Source organism: Phalaenopsis equestris, unplaced genomic scaffold (genome assembly GCF_001263595.1).
Source record: "Phalaenopsis equestris unplaced genomic scaffold, ASM126359v1 Scaffold000251, whole genome shotgun sequence".
Lineage (NCBI taxonomy): Eukaryota > Viridiplantae > Streptophyta > Magnoliopsida > Asparagales > Orchidaceae > Phalaenopsis > Phalaenopsis equestris.
Window position 1 is genome coordinate 1,972,706 of NW_018164693.1, and position 22,683 is coordinate 1,995,388.

A 22,683-nucleotide genomic window follows, 5' to 3' on the forward strand; every position below is an offset into this window, starting at 1 on the left:
GGCATGTTATTAGCTTCTCTCTTTTCTTTTTACTTGAAGCAATTGGAAATGTGATGAATATGGGCTTTGAGATAACATATGCTCCTTTGGAATACATGTTGGGATGCAATACGAGGCTTTCTTTTTTTTTTTTACTCTCTTACTTAGCATGAAGTATTGGAAAACTTGTTTTGCTTTTCATATATATGTGCAGTTCGGTTTTGATTCCCTGTGGCTTTTCCTGACCTGAAATGCATGCTATCAGAAAATTTTCTGTAATTTCGAAAGCCATGTAACTTGTTTTGATATCTTGGTTTATCTCTTCGTGAAGCATCCTTTTGCTCAAATCTATCTCAAATATATGTTGGAAACTGTTTCAAGCTTGAAGTGATTGAGTTGGTGACCTGAATGTGTTTTCCATGTCGCTGTTCTTTTTGAGACATATATTGGCTCCATATCTTGATGTTTCAAAAGCATGTGAGTTGTTATTTGGTTTTAAATGGCTCGGTTTTACCTTGAAGTGGCTGGAAATTTAATTTATATTAGAGCTTGGGTTTTAATCTATGCTCGGGCCCTGTTTTAGCCTTAAATGGTTCGGTTTCTAGCCTCCATTAGGGCTCGGTTTTGCCTGATCTAGTTCTTGCTCTTTGCCTAATCATGAGGCTTATTTTTTGGCGTGGGATCTATATGTTGTTGGTTACTTCAAGACCAATACACATGCAGGTTATCCCCTAATGATTTAAGGTTGGTTTGGGGCGTGGTTTTATTTGTTTTGGTCCCTGCTGGCTTTCGGTTTACTTCATGGTGGTTGGGTTTGGATTTACTGTCATAAGCCGCATTTGTTAGCCTATAAAGTTTTGATTTGGTCTCTATGAGGGCTCACTTGCATTTATTTGTTTTATGCTATCTGCCCCTGTTCAAAGCATATATTGGGTGCAAATGTTGGAGTTTTAAGGCTTGGTATAACCTACTCTGTATTGGTTTGGCTTTGGCCCCTGTTGGGCTCGGTTTTGGTTTGTGGGGGCTCGGTTTTAGCCATTTGTTGGTTGTGACCTTTGGCCTTAGTTGGGCGCTCAGTTTGGCTTGTTTTAAGCCCTTGCCCGAGGGCCTGGCTTGTGTTTTATGCTGTCCTTATTCAAGAGACTTGTTGGGTGGTCTTGTTGGTGTTGGGTGGTTGTCCTGTACTTCTCCTATTCCTACCCGTGAGCCTATTGAGGGGTTGCCTAGGACTTGGCTCTTCTTGTTGAGTCTGAGTGGCTTGAGTGTTGTCGATAAATCAAGTTTGTCATTCAAAAAGAATATTTGCACTATCCACCAATAAAGTGAGGTGATTCAAAATAAATTGAGCATATTTCTTGAGTCTTGCTTGAGGAAATTAGAGCCGGTTTTGGATGATTTATGAAAGCTTGTCCATTCACTCTCTTATGTATATCAAAGGCAATACTTTATGTATATCAAAGGCAATACTTTGCAATACCTAGGGTGGATTTCTTTTTGCTACTTTGGCCATGAGCCTTGCTCGGTGGGCACTGCCCCTGTGGTTTTTCGGCTCTGCCCTCTACCCGTGAGTTTAGCAGATGGAGGTCTTCTTCTTCTTTGTCCCTCACCCGTGGGTTCGTGTAGTGTTGGATTCCTCTTTGTCGTTTGTGGCCATGAGCTTCTTATATGGGGTTTGGTTTGATTTGTTCTGGCTCCTACTCGCGAGCTAGTTGGAGCTTGGTTGTGCGATTTTGGCCTTACCCGTGACCCTCTAGCCCTGTTTACTGCCTTGGCCCTGCCTTGGCCGAGAGCCTTGGTGGTTGTCCCCTTTTCTATTGACCCCAGCCGTGAGCATTTATGTGGCTTTATTGAAAGGTTCTACGTTTATTTGATATATGAACCTATTAAGTAATTTATGGGGTTTGGTTTGATTTGTTCTGGCTCCTACTCGCGAGCTAGTTGGAGCTTGGTTGTGCGATTTTGGCCTTACCCGTGACCCTCTACTCTTTTTTCTGGGCCCTGTTTACTGCCTTGGCCGAGAGCCTTGGTGGTTGTCCCCTTTTCTATTGACCCCAGCCGTGAGCATTTATGTGGCTTTATTGAAAGGTTCTACGTTTATTTGATATATGAACCTATTAAGTAATTTGAGTTGAAAAATCTTAATTTTGGCATAAGTTTGGAGGTGTTGATGGTAGTCTTCCCCGGGTCACTTTTCTTTTGTTCAATTCATGGAATTTGGAGGATTTTCAAGTCATATTTGGGAGAACATTTGGTTGAATTAAATTGAGCCCATGGAAGATATTTTTGGAGGATTGACACCGATGTAGGGGAGGTCATTTGTGGGTGATCGTCGTGTCGGTTCAGGCCCGTTTCAACTCGTTCGAAACAGGATTTGGAAAGGACACCCTCCTTGGGTTGATCCAATTCTAATAGAGTGAGAAAATGAAATCCTTATGGATTGATTCAAGGACCTTGGGCCCTACCTTCTCAGGTCTTTTCGTTACAAGTTTTGAAAGTCGATTCATCCTCCGTCTTTTCGGTGTTTTAGGTGAATCGGTGTCTTCTCTCTCTCACCCCACTTTTGTTCCTTTTTTCCTTGCTTCTTGGTTCGATTTTTTGATGCTTGTCCGATACATAAGTGTCAACGTATAGTCTTTTGCTATACGTGAAACCATCAAACAAGGTCACAGGTAGTTCAGTTTTGTTTTGGGGCTTAGGGCGGTGATGACAAAGACACACCGAAGATAGAGTTGAATGATATGTCATCCTACGACATTGGGATCCGATTCAGGAACCTGGTGAGCTGTAGGATGACAGTATCATTCATCGACATAAAACTAGCAGGAGTTGACCCGAATAGGTTGTTGGTGGCCCTACGCCCGACAGCGCGATCGACTCGTGGACAACCTCGTGGAGACTCGTGGACAACTACTTTTCAAAATTAATAAAAAAACAAATTTGATAAGAACAAATACACTTTTTTTCTAAAATAAAAATATATTTTTCGCTACAAATAAAATCGATACAACCCCTTTTGTATGTTTGAAACTTATGTGTCTGCTAAAAATATAAATTTTAAATATATTTTAAACATTGGTTGTTCACCTGTTAATTACATGTTTGGGCTAAGGGGTATTCTCCTGAATTAGGTTCGATAGGACACCCTTCTAGTTGAGTGACAGACTTTATACATCCAGGTGGCCGAGTAGACTTCGACGACCCTCGAGTACTAATATATAGTTGAGTCTAACCCCGACCCGAGTGTTTGCGGTCCCCTCTTTTCAGACTTTTTCATATGTTTTCTTGAGATTTTTTGACAAAGCACTCATGGTCGCTTTTCAGGATTTTCTCGTGTTTTCTACGATTTTCATCAATTCTTTGATTCGTCGATTTCCTCGAATTTTCCTTGTCGCGAGTCTTTTGACGATTTTTCTCGAGATTTCTGGGTGATGTTTCTTTACTTCGTTTATATAAAGCATTTCAGTCTGCTTCCTCAAATTTTGTTGCTTGTACCTGATTGCATCAATTACACCTAAGGAACTGCGAATCTCCCAAGTATACAGGTTTGCTTTGTGTTTACGGCATATTACTTTCTCGCAAATCACCTACCTGTTTTACTACTTATTTTTCTTTTACACCGCATGTTGTACTGTTTTCTTTACTGCATACTCTACTGTTTGTTCTGTGTACTGTTTGTTTCTACTGTTTGTTCTGTGCTACATACTCTACTGTTATACTATACACTGTGCAACTTCAACATGTTCCCTATAAAATGTTTAAAGAACTACAACTATAAGGCCGTTTGATTTGACATCATAATCTGACACCCTAGAAAACTTGAACTCGTCACGACAAGAAGTTTGAAGCTAACACAGTAGGCAACATAACCATCTTCAACAGCAGAACATGTCTTCCTTAGCTAAACCATTCATTCCTTATAATTAAACAACAATCAATAAGATTTCGAGGACGTTCGCGTGGTGCGAAATCCTCAACTTTTCTTTTAGACATTTGTACGTACAGTTCTACTGGTCAATCTAAGCCCTAACTCGTTTTAGGATTCCGAGGTTGTCGTTCGCCACGACTTGAATTCTTATATCTTCCAGGCTGTTTGTGTGATCGTTTCATACGAATGTAAGCCCTAATTAAATAAAATTAGCAGGATAAAATACTTGAATAATTTCTCCTCGAAACTGAAGCCAAATCATAGGGTAGACTGGGAAGTCACCGAGGTTCTCCTTCGGATCTATGACATCCCATAGTTCTTCCTCTTTTGGATTCTACAATAAATGTTCTAAGTTTGAACCATTCCACTTTGCACACATCTTTGTCCGATTTCGTTGAAAAGTAATATCCTTTTGACTCAAATGTTCCAAGTTTGAACTATTCCCCTTTGCACACCTCTTTGTCTGATTTCGTTGAAAAGTCATATCCTTTTGACCTCCTTGAATATAATTTTTTCTGATTTTTATCGATAGTATTCTTAGATGACTACGGTTGTCTATGATGTAATTAACTATAGGGGTTTGCCCTTATAGGAAGCTTTTCCGAACCCAGCTTAAAATAAATCCTATTTAATTTTTCGTATTAAATAGGGAAATTTGTCGGCAAATAAAATGGTTTCGCAGACCAAACGGACGTCATATATTTCTTAGTTTATTTGATCGAGTCTCATCCTCAAGTCTTGTGTTTATCCCTCGGGATAGATACAAGATTTGAGGTAGAACGCCCTTTCATTTAAACTGTGAAGATTATGGGGTCAGTTTGATTTCATTTTTTTCTAAACTTAAATTTATATGTAAATTAAAGCGTCATTCCGAAGCGGTCGACGGGATTTTGATTCCGGTGACCGACAACTTCTTACGGACAACTCCCCCAATTTCTTAGTGTCGACATTATTATTATTATTATTATTATTATTATTATTATTAGTATTATAAAATCCTATTTACCTCCTGCAAAGAGCATCCACATTTTGCGTAGGTGCGACATGCTGCAACAAGGATTTTACTATCATGAACTCAAGCTCCAAGAATCTGTTCGATCAAGCCTTCCCAACCGGCCACTCAGATTAAGATATCAAGCCACTGATCGATTGGTTTGTTCTTCCATTAATTCTTTTCCAAGAGAAATTTTCTTACTTCAGATTATTCATGTGATAGATATAATCAATCGTTATTATTAGCTTTCTTAGTTTTTTTCGGTATTGATCACTTTGAATGAAACATAATTTTTTTCTTTATAAATTTTTTGAACTCATTGTAGTAATCAAACAATCCTAAAAAAAATATTGTTTTATTTGTACTAATAATAGGGTTAAATGGAGGAAAAAGAACTGATCACAAAGAAAGCTTTTATCTTCACAACAAATTATTTTTTATCAGTCATCCTCTCTTCCCCTTTGCAAGAAAATAGAGTTGGTAGTCTCTAGAGCTGTGTCAAACACTTTCTTGTACGCATCTTTTTAGGTCTTTAATAGAAAATTTATTTTTTATTAGGATTAAACCTCTTCATTATTGAATCAAGGCATGTCATTTCTAATTTCTATAAAAAAGTATGTTTTAAAAGAATTTGGGCGTTTGAATATTCTACATGAGCTCGCACTCGAAGCCATTAACATGTTGATGGCACTTCAGTTAAGATTTCACTTGTTTTGTTGTTATTTCAATTATTTCTTTTAATTGTTAATATAATTCCATTATAGAGATAGAAAAAAATTGAAGCCTTAAAGTAATTGAATAAATTTCTTTTTTTAATTTTTTTAAGGAATATTTCATGTTGTTTGCATTACCTATTCTCTACAAACATATTTTTTTTATTAATAAGAAAATTATTTTTTCTTGTTCAATTAAAGTTCAAATTAAGTAACCAAATTAATAAACACAATTTGCATTTCGACAAACACCATTTGCATTTCGATTGTAGCTTGAAAAAAGAAGACTAATGAATTATTCAGTTGCTATTCTTTAAACATAAGTGCATATTTGTATCACGTGTAGAGAAATCACGAGTCATCAAATATACATATACATTCGTCATGCTAGATCATATAAGACTGATATCCAGCATCAATAATCAGTTCGTATGCTGTTATAATATTACTATTTTTGTCTAGAAATTATGTAGAAGATGTATTGAATGTGAATCTTAAAGTGGGTTGAACAAGAGAGGATTTGATACACATAAAGTTAAATCAGATGCATTAAAAATTGAAAAAATAGTAAGAATTTATAGGATTTCTTACATGTAAAGATTCATCCCAATTAGTTGTTGACTTTATATGATCCTAAGCAATTAGTTTGTTAAGGGTTGCTGTAATAAACCTTTTGTAGTTTAGGCAAACTATTGTCATACACCTTGTTTGAATTCAATATTTCTCAACTTCACGTATGCAATATACTTATAATTATCATAACTGAAATAAATCTTTTGCAAACATTCTCATATAAATTAAGCATACGACTAATAGATAATGCAATATAATATTATAACAAATCACTCGTATAACTCAAATCACTCGTATAACTCCTAGTGCAAATCACTCGTATAACTCCTAGTGGATACATGATAAATGAAGGAAATCAAATGAATTTTACTTCATAATTTCACATTAGATGTTTGATTCTAGTGTAACTAGTAGAAAATTGGATTTATCTAAGTATTAAAATAAAATTTTTAATTAACAATTCCTTACCTAATTTTATTGGAACTGAGGGGAAAAATTTGTCAAGTTATCGGTGTTATTTGCACTCCTCTTAATCACAAGAAAGAAAAAATCCATTTCATATCAACAAACCAAAAAATAAAAGGTGAATTTTCATGTGAATTCTTCGCAACCAATTGTGTGGAAGCAAATTTCAATTCAATTCCTTCACTCTTCTTTATCAAAAAAATGAATTGCACTTCACAATTTCACATTACATGTTTGATTCTAGTGTAATTAGTAGACAATTGGATTTATCTAAGAAAATAAATTTTTAATCACAATTCCCAACCTAATCTTCTCGAAAGTGAGAGAAAAGTTATCTAGTCATTGGTTCAATTTGCTCACTCCTTACAAGAAATAAGAACTCAATTTCACATCAACAAACCGAAAAAGAAAAAGGTGAAAGAGTGGAATCTAGAATGGACACTAATTTCAATTCAATTACTTCACTCTTTTTTCTTTGCACATGCCCCCACCTAGGTTCTACTTTGAATCCATAAAACCAAACAAAGTCTATTTATTAGGATCCATAAAGTTTAACTTACAAAACAAATATAGATTTAAGTTTCACATAAATTAGGGTTGATTGAGACTTGTTTATTATATGGACATACAAATTCAAAAAACTTCAATCCAAATGGCTTAAAGATTAATAGTGATGAATTATATATCTTTGGGATACAACAAAATAGATGAAAATTTAACTTTTAGTTTACTTAAAGTAAGTACCATTAATAAATTATTTGATATATTTCACAATTATACTTTCTCTATAATATTCCATTTATAATTTTATAAATTTGGAAAAAAAGAATAAAAATTTGAATTAATATCAATTTGATTTATATATACAAAGATAATTTTATTAAAGAATTCGTCACAAGCATGGACAGAGCTACAATGGGGGCACGGACCCGTGCCGCCACTAGGTCGCCCCATTAAAACCCGTGCTACAAGTATTGTTATTACTATTTGTTGACCTCACTTTTGGCGGAGGTGTAGTTTTTCTCCTTTTTAATAGCCTAGGGTCTAGCCGTAGGACTTCTCTGTCAACTACTCCTAGAAAACTAGCTAAGAAGCTCTCCCCGTTAGAAGTTTTAAGCTTTTCTTCGCTCAACTTGACGCTTCGCATGGTAGTTTTGACCGCTATTACTTAGTAGGTAAGGCTACTGTGGAGGAACTCAAGGAGAGTCCCTGTGAGACTGTTGGTCTTAAAATTGACTGTACGCGTTAATCTACCACTATCGTGCTCTTCGTCGTCTTATTTGATTAAGCTCGAGCCAAATTTTTGACGTGATTCAGAACGCAACGTGTTTTTGTCTCAATTGTCGACGGGGTTGCCTAAACGACTCCGGATGACAAAAAGAACTGCGCCGACGCGTCCGGAACATCGATTTTGCCTAAAGGGACGTTCGTTTCACCGCGACGACACGTCTGGGGAAAAATACACATTTAAGTGCTAATTATAATAATAAACAATATTTTATTATTATTATTATTATTATAATTAATACCTTATATTAAATCCAAACCTAATTTCATTATCTCCCCCTCCCCTCTGCTTAGTCTCGACCCCGAGGACCTCTGTCCTAGCTTCGGCTCGCTCAGTTCCACCTGGCCCGCTCCTTCGTGCCGTTGGAGTCTCGTTCCAGCGCTTGCCTCGCGCACGCGGGACGATCCCGCGACCCATCCCTTATCGTATCTCATCCTCTGCGAGGATTTCATCCTCTGCCTCTCGCACGCCCGTATGGGGGCATCTGCTCCTCTCGATCCTTCAAATCGTATACGATCTCCTAATTATTCCTTCTCCTGTTCTTTGGTCCATATGAGGCTTTCGTTGGTGCGTTTTAAGGGGCTGAAAAAAATTTCTAAGGGAGGAAAAACTCTGCCAAATTTCTTTCTCACTTTCTTCTTTAGTTCCTAGTGCTTGGGTTGGCTTCCTCTTGCTGTTGGAGAGGAGGGTAGACGGTGGAGTATTCTCTTTCTGAAATCCCTGTATTACATTCTGCTTTAAGGAGGTACCTTCCTCTCCCCTTTTACGCCTTGCTTCATTTCGGTTTTCTCTCTGCCGAGCCACTGAGAATGACTCTGTTGAATGGTACAACATGCTAGTTTATTATTGTGCCTATACTTTGAGATCTTTATTACTTGAGCATGTGAAAACATAATGACAGAAATGTTTTAGCGGAGGGACATGGTTATTTGCTTAGGATAGTGAGAATGTGGCATGTTATTAGCTTCTCTCTTTTCTTTTTACTTGAAGCAATTGGAAATGTGATGAATATGGGCTTTGAGATAACATATGCTCCTTTGGAATACATGTTGGGATGCAATACGAGGCTTTCTTTTTTTTTTTTACTCTCTTACTTAGCATGAAGTATTGGAAAACTTGTTTTGCTTTTCATATATATGTGCAGTTCGGTTTTGATTCCCTGTGGCTTTTCCTGACCTGAAATGCATGCTATCAGAAAATTTTCTGTAATTTCGAAAGCCCTGTAACTTGTATTGATAGCTTGGTTTATCTCTTCGTGAAACATCCTTTTGCTCAAATATATGTTGGAAACTGTTTCAAGCTTGAAGTGATTGAGTTGGTGACCTGAATGTGTTTTCCATGTCGCTGTTCTTTTTGAGACATATATTGGCTCCATATCTTGATGTTTCAAAAGCATGTGAGTTGTTATTTGGTTTTAAATGGCTCGGTTTTACCTTGAAGTGGCTGGAAATTTAATTTATATTAGAGCTTGGGTTTTAATCTATGCTCAGGCCCTGTTTTAGCCTTGAATAGTTCAGTTTCTAACCTCCATTGGGGCTCGGTTTTGCCTGTCTAGTTCTTGTTCTTTGCCTAATCATGAGGCTTATTTTTGGCATGAGATTTATATGTTGTTGGTTACTTCAAGACCAATACACGTGCAGGTTATCCCCTAATGATTTAAGATTGGTTTGGGGCGTGGTTTTATTTGTTTTGGTCCCTGCTGGCTTTCGGTTTACTTAAAGGTGGTTGGGTTTGGATTTACTGTCATAAGCCGCATTTGTTAGCCTATAAAGTTTTGATTTGGTCTCTATGAGAGCTCACCTGCATTTATTTGTTTTATGCTATCTGCCCCTGTTCAAAGCATATATTGGGAGCAAATCTTGGAGTTTTAAGGCTTGGTATAACCTATAAGGCTTGGTATAACCTACTATGTGTTGGTTTGGCTTTGGCCCCTGCTGGGCTCGGTTTTGGTTTGTGGTGGCTCAGTTTTAGCCATTTGCTGGTTGTGACCTTTGGCCTTAGTTAGGGGCTCAGTTTAGCTCGTTTTAAGCCCTTACCCGAGGGCCTGACTTGTGTTTTGTGCTGCCCTTATTCAAGAGACTTGTTTGGTGGCTGTCCTGTACTTCTCCTATTCCTACCCGAAAACCTATTTAGGGGTTGCTTAGGACGGTATGGTTCTTCTTGTTGAGTCTGAGTGGCTTGAGTGTTGTCGATAAATCAAGTTTGTCATTCAAAAAGAATATTTGCACTATCCACCAATAGAGTGAGATGATTCAAAATAAATTGAGCATATTTCTCGAGTCTTGCTTGAGGAAATTAGAGCCGGTTTGGGATGATTTATGAAAGCTTGTTCATTCACTCTCTTATGTATATCAAAGGCAATACTTTGCAATACCTAGGGTGGTTTTCCTTTTGCTACTTTGGCCGTGAGCCTTGCTCAGTGGGCACTGCCCCTGTGGTTTTTCGGCTCTGCCCTCTACCCGTGAGTTTAGCAGATGGAGGTCTCTTCTTTGTCCCTCACTCACCCGTGGGTTCGTGTAGTGTTGGATTCCTCTTTGTCGTTTGTGGCCATCCATGAGCTTGGGTTTGGTTTGATTTGTTGATTTGTTCTGGCTCCTACCCGCGAGCTAGTTGGAGCTTGGTTGTGCATTTTTGGCCCTACTCGTGACCCTCTACTCTTTTTTCTGGGCTCTGTTTACTGCCTTGGCAGAGAGCCTTGGTGGTTGTCCCCTTTTCTATTGACCCCGGCCGTAAGCATTTATGTGGCTTTATTGAAAGGTTCTATGTTTATTTGATATATGAAGCTATTGAGTAATTTGGGAGTTGAAAAATCTTAATTTTGGCATAAGTTTGAAGGTGTTGATGACAGTCTTCCCCGGGTCACTTTTTTTTTGTTCAATTCATTTTTGTTCAATCACTTTTTTTTTGTTCAATTCATGGAATTTGGAGGATTTTCAAGTCCTATTTAGGAGAACATTTAGTTGAATTAAATTGAGCCCATGGAAGATATTTTTGGAGGATTGACACCGATGTAGGGGAGATCATTTGTGGGTGATCGTCGTGTCGGTTCAGGCCCGTTTCGACTCGTTCGAAACAGGATTTGGAAATGACACCCTCCTTGGGTTGATCCAATTCTAATAGAGCGAGAAAATGAAATCCTTCTGAATTGATTCAAGGACCTTGGGCCCTACCTTCTCAGGTCTTTTCGTTACGAGTTTTGAAAGTCGATTCATCCTCCGTCTTTTCAGTGTTTTAGGTGGATCGGTGTCTCCTCTCTCTCACCCCACTTTTGTTCCTTTTTTCCTTGATTCTTGGTTCGATTTTTTTATGCTTATGTCCGATACGTAAGTGTCCACGTATAGTCTTTTGTTATACGTGAAACCACCAAGCAATGTCGCAAGTAGTTCGGTTTTGATTTGGGACTTAGGGCGGTGATGACAAAGGCACACCGGAGATAGAGCGGAATGATATGTCATCCTCCGACACCGGGATCCGATTCAGGAACCTATCATGATTCGATTCAGGAACCTGGTGAGCTATCGGATGGCAGTATCATTCACCGACATAAGACTAGTGGGAGATGACCCGAATAGGTTGTTGGTGGCCATACGCCAGACAGCGCGATCGACTCGTGGGCAACTACTTTTCAAAATTAATAAAAAAACAAATTTGATAAGAACAAATACTAATTTTTTTCTAAAACAAAAATATATTTTTCGCTATAAATAAAATTGATACAACCCCTTTTGTATGCTTGAAACCTATGTGCCTGCTAAAAACATAAATTTTAAATACATTTTAAATATTGGTTGTCCACTTGTTGATTACCTGTTTGTGCTAAGGAGTACCCTCCTGAGTTAGGTTCGATAGGACACCCTTCTAGTTGAGTGGCGAGCTTTATACATCCGGGTGACCGAGTAGCTGTCGACGACCCTCGAGTACTAATATATAGTTAAGTCTAGCACCAACCTGAGTGCCTGCGGTCCCCTCTTTTCAGACTTTTTCATATGTTTTCTTGGGATTTTTGGACAAAGCACTCGTGGTCTCTTTTTGGGATTTTCCCGTGTTTTCTGCGATTTTCATCAATTCGTCGATTTGTCGATTTCCTTGCATTTTCCTTGTCAAATAAACAAGTTGAGTCAGTTGATGATTTTTCTTGAGATTTTTGGGTGATGTTTCTTTACTTCGTTTATATAAAGCATTTCAGTCTGCTTCCTCAAATTTTGTTGCTTGTACTTGATTGCATCAATTACACCTAAGAAATTGTGAATCTCCCAGGTATACAAGTTTGCTTTGTGTTTACATCATGTTACTTTCTCGCAAATCATCTACCTGTTTTACTTTTTACTTTTCTTTTACACCGCATGTTGTACTGTTCTCTTTACTGCATACTCTATTGTTATACTATACACTGTGCGACTTCAACATATTCCCTATAAAATGTTTAAAGAACTACAACCATAGGGCCGCTTGATTTACCATCATAACCTGACACCCTAGAAAAATTGAACTCGTCACGATAAGGAGTTTGGAGCTAACACGATGGGCAGCACAGCCATCTTCAACAGCATAACATGTCTTCCTCAGCTAAACCATTCATTTCGAGGTCGTTCGTGTGGTGCGAAATCCTCAACTTTTCTTTTAGGCATTTGTACAGTTCTACTGTGCAATTTAAGCCCTAACTCGTTTTAGAATTCCAAAGTCGTCGTTCGTCACAACCTAAATTCTCATATCTTCTAAATTGTTTGTGTGATCGTTTCATATGAAGCCCTAATTAAATAAAATTAGCAGGATAAAATACTTGAATAATTTCTCCTCGAAACTGAAGCCAAACCATAGGGTAGATTGGGAAGTCACCGAGGTTCTCCTTCGGATCTGTGACATCCCTTAGTTCTTCCTCCTTTGGATTCTACAATAAATGTTCCAAGTTTGAACTATTCCCCTTTGCACACCTCTTTGTCTGATTTCGTTGAAAAGTCATATCCTTTTGACCTCCTTGAATATAATTTTTTCTGATTTTTATCGATAGTATTCTTAGATGACTACGGTTGTCTATGATGGAATTAACTATAGGGGTTTGCCCTTATAGGAAGCTTTTCCGAACCCAGCTTAAAATAAATCCTATTTAATTTTTCGTATTAAATAGGGAAATTTGTCGGCAAATAAAATGGTTTCGCAGACCAAACGGACGTCATATATTTCTTAGTTTATTTGATCGAGTCTCATCCTCAAGTCTTGTGTTTATCCCTCGGGATAGATACAAGATTTGAGGTAGAACGCCCTTTCATTTAAACTGTGAAGATTATGGGGTCAGTTTGATTTCAGGTCAGTTTGATTTCTTTGATTTCATTTTTTTCTAAACTTAAATTTATATGTAAATTAAAGCGTCATTCCGAAGCGGTCGACGGGATTTTGATTCCGGTGACCGACAACTTCTTACGGACAACTCCCCCAATTTCTTAGTGTCGACATTATTATTATTATTATTATTATTATTATTATTATTAGTATTATAAAATCCTATTTACCTCCTGCAAAGAGCATCCACATTTTGCGTAGGTGCGACATGCTGCAACAAGGATTTTACTATCATGAACTCAAGCTCCAAGAATCTGTTCGATCAAGCCTTCCCAACCGGCCACTCAGATTAAGATATCAAGCCACTGATCGATTGGTTTGTTCTTCCATTAATTCTTTTCCAAGAGAAATTTTATTACTTCAGATTATTCGTGTGATAGATATAATCAATCCTTATTATTAGTTCTCTTAGTTTTTTTCGGTATCGATCACTTTGAATGAAACATAATTTTTTTCTTTATAAATTTTTTGAACTCATTGTAGTAATCAAACAATCCTAAAAAAAATATTGTTTTATTTGTACTAATAATAGGGTTAAATGGAGGAAAAAGAACTGATCACAAAGAAAGCTTTTATCTTCACAACAAATTATTTTTTATCAGTCATCCTCTCTTCCCCTTTGCAAGAAAATAGAGTTGGTAGTCTCTAGAGCTGTGTCAAACACTTTCTTGTACGCATCTTTTTAGGTCTTTAATAGAAAATTTATTTTTTATTAGGATTAAACCTCTTCATTATTGAATCAAGGCATGTCATTTCTAATTTCTATAAAAAAGTATGTTTTAAAAGAATTTGGGCGTTTGAATATTCTACATGAGCTCGCACTCGAAGCCATTAACATGTTGATGGCACTTCAGTTAAGATTTCACTTGTTTTGTTGTTATTTCAATTTTTTCTTTTAATTGTTATTATAATTTCATTATAGAGATAGAAAAAAATTGAAGCCTTAAAGTAATTGAATAAATTTCTTTTTTTAATTTTTTTAAGGAATATTTCATGTTGTTTGCATTACCTATTCTCTACAAACATATTTTTTTTATTAATAAGAAAATTATTTTTTCTTGTTCAATTAAAGTTCAAATTAAGTAATCAAATTAAATTCAAGCTAAAATTGATTTTTTCTTGTTCAATTAAAGTTCAAATTAAGTAACCAAATTAATAAACACAATTTGCATTTCGACAAACACCAACAAACACAATTTGCATTTCGATTGTAGCTTGAAAAAAGAAGACTAATGAATTATTCAGTTGCTATTCTTTAAACATAAGTGCATATTTGTACCACGTGTAGAGAAATCACGAGTCATCAAATATACATATACATTCGTCATGCTAGATCATATAAGACTGATATCCAGCATCAATAATCAGTCACACACACACACACACACACACATATATTAAATTGTCCCCATTAAAAAATATTCCTGGCTCCGCCCTTGATCACAAGTTATATTAATTGATTTAGCAAATTCAACAAATACTATTTGTTCAATTTTTTATTCATGTATCCTCTTATAATTGATAATTTATTTTACAAGTGATCTCAAATTCAATTTCAATTTCAAATTTTAATACTTGCTTAATTGGTTTGGATTCATGATTATGCTCTAGTTCATGCTCTAGGGTAGATTCAAATTCAATAACACCAAAATGTAGAAGCATATTGGAGCTGTAAAACTTTTCTACAACTAATGCATCATTTAAAAAATATTCATGCAATATTGTTATTATAATAGGATAAGAATTGATCACACCAGATAGTTGGTTGCTATGTGTATAAAAAATTTTAGATAGAAACTTTATTTTAGAAATAGTAAGTGATGATGTAAAATTCCTAATACTAAGATAGTTATAATATTTGTCAAACTTTAAAGTTCTCTACAAAGCCTTAAATATTAACTTTAGAGATTATCTAAATTCACATTTAATTTCTTACCTAAAACCTTTAATGACATGTATAAAATATAATAGTTCGTAGGCAAAAAATATTTTTCTATAAAATTGTAAACCTAATAAAATATTCAAAAAAATTGAGTCACCATGCTTAAATTTCTTAAATTGATCATGCAATTTATCCTATAATCAATAAATGGAAAATATCATTCTAGGTTTATTTCTAATATCATCCTATATCATCCTTTATAATCCTGTAAAAATTTTATAGCAGCAGCAATACTAAGCCAAAAAAATTAAGCAAGTTCCACAACTCTTCAAGAATCATAAACTATTTTGTTTTAAGGGATTTTTCGAAGTCATTCAACAAACTTAAAAATATCGTATGATACAAATCCCATTAAATATAGGAATATTAGCTCTCAACTTCATGAAAGTTATAGTTCAATTGTCTAGAATTATAGTTAAATCAATTTTGTTTAAATGAAATAATTTTTTTTGTTAACTAAATTATTATACCGTATGTATAGATGATATTATGGTGTAAACATAAGCTCTGATATGAAAAATATTGTGGGCATCTTAAGATCTAGGCTTTTTAATATAAATCTATTACAAAAGGCAACATAATCACACAACAACAAAAAAAATTCATTGGTCACAAATTATTAAGTTTTAAGAACCATTCATCACTTTAATGATGACAAAAAGGAAATTTAAGAAAATCAGAAAATAATTCATTATCCTTCACCTAGAAATAATTCAAAATTTCAAATCCAAGAACGCCATATAATAAGTTGAAATAGATGTGCTTGCTGAATATCCTAGTTTATTGGAGTTGTGTAAAATCGATCACACAATCAATCAAACAATGAAATTTAGATCAATAAATAAATTTAAAAAAAACTTCACATTTGTACAAGGAGAGAGCCTCTCTTAAAACCATTCAGTTTTTCAATTAGTCAAAAAGTCAACTCCCATATAAAGGAATAATGCATCTGAATAGAATATTATTTTGAACAATTGATGAAGCTTTGAATATACCGCAAAACCCATATTTACAATTATAAAATTTCATAGAAATTCATTTTGACTAATCAAACAATCCAATAACCCTTAAAACTCATTAATGTTTGATATCAAGAACATATCCCACTTGAGCAAGCTGTTGAGAACTAACCGCATTAAATGCTAGGAAGAGCCATCGAAGGCATATTAAGAGAATCGTACTTCTTAGTGAAAAACTGAAATTGTAAAGCATAAAGAAGTTTTACATTTAAGGATAATTGCCGGACTAACAAACCATTTCATCACCCAAAGAAGCCTAATGAATCACAAGTATAATAGAAAAGTTATGAAACCGCATGAAGATCCATTAGATGCATATAATGCACAAAATCTAAGAATCCCCCAAAATCACCAATAAAAGAGTCAATGGATAGAACCTAGAACATCAAGAATAAAAAAGTAAGAAAAGAATTTCGATGACTAAAAAACTATAGAAACTAAAACAACTAATTGTAATTATAATGTCTCAAGGACTACATTTTCTAGACCTAGATTCTTTGAGATTTGCATCAATAAGGACCCTTTCAAATGACCAATTTATGTTATTTGCAAAGATTTGTGACTTGTTGAATGATGCATGCTTGCTATATAATATGAATAGATTCAAGACCTCCCAACCACTCCTCATATTTTGGTTGCACTTGAGAATCTATAAATTCTAGCCATACAACTCTTTTACACTCCCTAATAATTGTGATAGCATTCTCTATCTCCTTAAGCATCAACAGTTCTAAGTTTCTCATCTAGCCACTTGAGCTCTATCTTCAAAACCTCCTTGAAGTAACATTTTATAAGTTGATCGAGATTTTGGAAGCAAGGTTCATTTTGAGTTTTTTTATTCCAATATTCACAAAGTATTAGTTAGATAACAAAGTTTTCTTGCATTTATATAGATATCTAAGTAGATTGGCTTGGGAGCATATAATTGTGCAAAATGCTCCCAATTATAGTACTTGGGTTAGTCTTGCTTCTTCTGTATCTTCTACAAGTGACATCTTACCTTTTAATTGGTTTAACTTCTTATGTAGGTTGCATTTAAGACTTCGAGAAAAGGTTGATGGAAAAGACCATAAGACTTGAAAAAATAAAGGTTATCTTTGTTCCGATTAGAAGGGTTGATGGGTTAGCCTTAAGCTTGAGAAAAAAGATATCATTTCCTATCTAAGCTGAAGTAGTGTACTGTAGCTTGTAAATCTTTGGCCAATGTTCAGTGGAGAGCTTAGGGAATAGACAAAAGCTTTTGGAAAAGCCAAACAATCATAAATATTTGGGTCACGTCTAATAGTTTGGTTTCGTAATCTAAACATTCTCCTCTCTTATCTCACGCATTTAATGTAAAACTGTAAATCATTCTTGGGTATGAAAAGATTTTTAATTTATAGTCTTCAATTTATGCATTTTATTGAAAATGTTTTCACACAATTCACCTCCAATTGGGACCAAGTGGTCTCAAAACTAAACTTTCTTTATGAGATTAAGCATCTAGAGAGATCCATGGAATAACCTACTCATTTTGAGCATACGCTTGGTGAAAAACTTTCCACAAACCACAAAACACTTTTCAAAAGCTTAAATTACAATTTTTAGAAAAATTATATGTCAATTTATTGATAGTGAGATGAGGGAAAGTGTGGCAACTGAGTACAAAAAAAAGGTAGGTGAGAGCAAGTAGGTGCTTGGGTCTTTTGCTGAATTTTAATTTAACAAAAAAATAGGAAGCATAACTAAATGCTAAAGCCCTTAGATACATTCATTGAACTTATCATACAATGACTTTAACCACGTTTAAATCCCAATTAGCTCAAGAGGTAAAGACAAAACTCAAGGTGATTTATGAGAGCACAAACCAGATCCATAAGTCCAAATAAACATGTTTATTCATAAACTTGGAGATGCAACCAAAAAGAATCCATCGAGGTAATGTTTACTAGATTTACTCACATCATTAATGAACTTAGTTCTTTGCAAAGATTTTCACTAATGAATAACATGAGAGAAAGGTATTTAGGTGTCTTCTAATAGATTATGATCCCAAGTCCAATGCTAATAGGCTTGGAAGGTTTGTCAGATTCGTTCATGACAAATAATATGAAAAAGAAGAGGATAAGGAAAGAAGGAAAAAACTTAATGACGAAGAAATGTCTCACTCCAACAACTAGCTCTAATGTTCCATCTAATGATGACATCTCTTCTAAAAAAGAAGAACAAGATAGATCAAGAAATGACCTTGTATCTAGGCAATTTAATAGGCTATGGAGCACAAAGAAAAGCTTATACGTTTCAAGAAGGTTTCCTAAAGGCAAAAAAAAAGAGGAAGGATGAGAAATTTTATGCTAGGAGTGCAAAAGTCCCCAACACATCAAGCGGAAGTGTTCATTGCTCAAGAAAGGTAACAAGAAGTCCCTCCAAGCGATATGGTGTGATTTTTTCAAGGAAATCACCAAATTTTTTCTCATAGTGCACGAAGATGGCAATAGAAAGAAGATAAATTAATCATTAAGACTTAACTTTTATGAATTAGAATATGCCTTTTTAGAGTTATTGAGCATTCTAATTTTAAGCACAAATATTTTATTTTAAGGAAAAATCCAGAAGAGTGTGAGCACTAAATTTCTCGCTATTTTGAGAAGAGGAGAAATCTATGCATGACCGAGGGGGTGAACTTTTTGAAGAAAATTGTCTTGAAGAACAGTTCTGGAGCTACTCATAGCTCCAAGAAGACCACTCATACATGTGCAAGCAAAATTTAAAACACTACAATCACCACAAACTTGTGCAACTACATAAGCATCCACAAATGCACAATGCGCCCACAACTATTTATACTTATTGTAACATGCAATAGCATTTATCTCACTCATGCTAATCACAAAACCTATCTTTATTCAATAACATACCAATTAAGCATTGTTTCCCAATGATTCTTTTTTTAATCTCCATGTGTCAATGTGAATAAGTTTATTACATACTAAAATCATTTAATCATGTTAAAAATATGTTTCATGCTTATTCCTAGGCATTTCAGATGCATATTAAGGATCCTCTTTCTATATAAAGAGTATCCTTTGATTTTATGAGAATAACTTAAAAGTGAAATAGAATCTCTTACATACAAAAAGCCTCTCCTTGGCTGCTCGAGGCTCCCTCCCTCCTCTTCTTAGGGTTTTGAACTCTTCTTCTATCTCTCCCTTGGATTGTGCACCTTTCTGCCCCCCTTCCTTCGATTGTGTACCATTTCTTAAATTATCATCTAAAACTCATGAATACTTAATTTGCAAATCCATCATTCAAAAAGGTGCGAATAATCCTCATATAAGCTACAGACATGACAAGGGTAACCCCACCGAGGGGCCTATGAGAGCCAAGGAAACCCTGCAACATAAGAGCTGTTGTGGCATAAGAGCTGTTGTGGCCTCCTGCAACATAAGGGCTGTTGTTGCCACAGCAGCCACCCAACTAGGCCAATTGTGGCATAAGAAAACCCTTGAAAGATTCTTTCCAATAGACAAACTCACAATCAAGTAAATCTCAGTTAATGCAAATTCATGAAAGGCCTATTACTATCAGAACATACTATTCTAGGGCCTTTCAAACCAAGAGAAGCTTCCAGTGGAGCTTGTTGCAGCAAAGTAGCACCTGGATTGAGTATGTCGCAGCCAACAAGTCCAATGCTACAACAACACATTTCAAAACAAAGCAACTAACCATCATGCTGGAGCTGCTCAACTTCACCACCCTGTGTAGGGTACAGAGCAACCCACTACCAGAATCTTAGCAGCAATGCCACATTTTGCAAATTCATTCAAAAGCTAATTAATGTAGATTATATTTTTTTGAGAAGTTCCATCGGCGCAGCTATATGAAGTAGTTTTTTAGATAGAATTATACATTTCAACAGTTATGAAAATAATTCTGTAAAATCGGGCCAGGAAAGGTTTTTTTATTTCAAGTATAGCATTAGGTAGAAGTAACCCTTAGGGAATTTGTAATTATTTTTTACAGTCAGATTGCTTTATAATTATTTTTTACAGTTAGATTGCTTTAAACTTTCAAATGCAAATTTAATAGGCCAAATTTTCTTCACAGCATATTGTGAAACTTACAAAATTTGCTTTATATCGTATTCTTTAAACTCAAATAAATATATGCAGAATACATTAAATACTCAATGTTGATGGAGAAATCAAGAATTTCAGTATCAACTTCATGAAAAAATGCAAAAACCTGGAGTGATTTTGAGTAACAATAGAGCCTGCAATCAAAATTTTGGCATAAAACAAAATCATGCAATAAAGCTCACCTTTAGGCGATCTCTCTGCTCAGCATATTTTGAAAGGACAGCTACTCCAGTGGCATATGCTTCATCTAGCATCATGTGCGAATTGCGAGCTGACTGCATTGCTTGAGCTTCTTCATCAAAAATCCTCAGGAAATGTTCCGATTCGCCATTCTACAAATACACTCATTAAAATTAACATATTTTTGTCTGTATCTGACATGAAAGATATCTCAGCCATAGTCCTGATAAGGAAATGTGATTTAAAATTGGAAAAAGTTTCTCACTGCTCTTCCTAATAAGTCCGCCCTCTCCTTTGCCTCCTGAATCTTTTTTTGCTGCTTCAGTGCATGCTTGTCCAAACTTTCTCTAAGCGAGTTCGCCTCTTCTGCTACATGTTCTACTTTTCTGCATTGGCATGAAAAATTGAACAGTTCTTCAAAGAGGACTCACAATAATTATATTAGTTATGCAGTAATGTTTGAGAGGGAGTACACCAGAGAAATTTTCAAAAGAAGCTTCTTTCCTAATCATTTGAAGGAGAGCTAAAACATATGAATTTATAAAGGGACCCAATTATCCTTTTAATAAGCGACTTCAGAAATTGGCCTTTTGAAGCTGCAAAAGGAGTGATTTCATTTTATATTTTTGCTGATTAATTTTCATTTGCTTATTTATCGGGTTAAAGATTCTGGCTCAATAATGCAAATAATGTTACAATTAATGATTGAAAGTAAAGCCGAGTAGGACAAAGTTAAGTAAAAATTTTCATACACCATTTGACTAAAGTTTGTTATAAAAGTTGGCATTATCAGTGTTACCCATTTATGAATGCTAAAATAATTCCTTCATGCATTCTCCATTTATCATTTATTTTTTCCTCATCCATTACCATAATCCATGTATGACTGCTCAGTGAGATGTTATCAACAAAGTAGAATAACATCATTAATTTGATCCTATCATCGAACTTAGTAATTAAGTACAACAAATGATGGCGTCATGGACAATTATAAAATCCTGAGAGATGAAGCTTAAAGCCATGAAGTTGGCTCGATATGGCACCATCTTTCAAAAATAACGTCAAATATTTAAAATAAAAAAGGACCTTTGATGAAAGCTAAATGGCGAAGACACTAAATAAAGTACAACTAACTTCATAAAAACATATTTATAAAACATGTTAAACTGCAGTGCCAAAATGCTCAACGTGACAAGAAAAACAAAAGTAAGAAAAAAATTGAAAAGATATATGAGAAAATGGCCATTTCGCAAGTGACTAATAAAGTTGCACATTAAAGAAATGATTAAGCCCATTCATAAATTATATTTATTGGAACTTCTTTTCTTAGTAGAAGGAAGGGAACTCCTTTTCAAAATTTAGACATTGTGCATCATAAAGTACCCTGGGAAGATATCAATTAATGCTGTGGAAGGGAACTCCTTTGCTTATTTATCATAATGCCCTGGGAACATTATGATTGTCATTCTAAATATTCATCATCTTCATTAATTAGTATTGTTCATCATCTCCATTAATTAGTATTGTAACAATTAGCTAAGTACTTAAGGTAGGCTTTATGAATCCTCATTTTACATTCATTTAGATTAAATGCTACATTTGGTGTAAAACTTGTTCTTTGCAAATCCTATTGACAATTTGTTTCCATGTAACACTTCCAACATCCCTTCTCTTTGATAAACCTCTAACACTAATCTTATATACTCATATAATGGATGCAATTTCTACCAATTTGAGATTTGAACTATTTGATTGCCATCCATTTAAAATCATATGGACATGCATATGCAATCGTTCCAAGGGCAATGCAAGGATAATACCACATGCGTCAAACTCTCCCCAGACTGCACATTGTTGTGAGAGACATGCACTAAGTTAGCCTTTTCATTATTTGAAGAGTTTGCCTCGAAGAAAAGGACAAAATAAGATTAATTGCCATCCATTCAAAATCATATGGTATATGCAACTGTTTTGAAACAATGCAAGGATGATACTGCATAGATCAAAATTGTCACTATACCGCATAGATCAAAATTGTCACTATACCACACAATGTAATGATACACATGCATTAGATTAGCCCTTTTCATTATTTTAGAAGCAATTTGTCCACAGGAAAATAACAAAATGGAGTTAAGAGATAACAAATC

At 35.1% G+C, this 22,683-nt stretch overlaps 1 protein-coding gene across 3 annotated transcripts in view; it reads right to left on the minus strand.

Annotated features, from left to right (window-relative positions):
• Nucleotides 1–22,683, minus strand: part of LOC110024304 (membrin-11-like) — a 34,028-nt gene that overhangs the window by 6,291 nt on the left and 5,054 nt on the right. For all 3 annotated transcript variants that reach the window (XM_020724191.1, XM_020724192.1, XM_020724190.1), the window contains exons 2-3: nucleotides 20,799–20,919; nucleotides 20,536–20,685 (exon numbers count right to left, since the gene is read on the minus strand). In XM_020724191.1, the coding sequence (XP_020579850.1) occupies nucleotides 20,536–20,685; nucleotides 20,799–20,919 (271 nt within the window). The remainder of the gene's footprint in view (nucleotides 1–20,535; nucleotides 20,686–20,798; nucleotides 20,920–22,683) is intronic.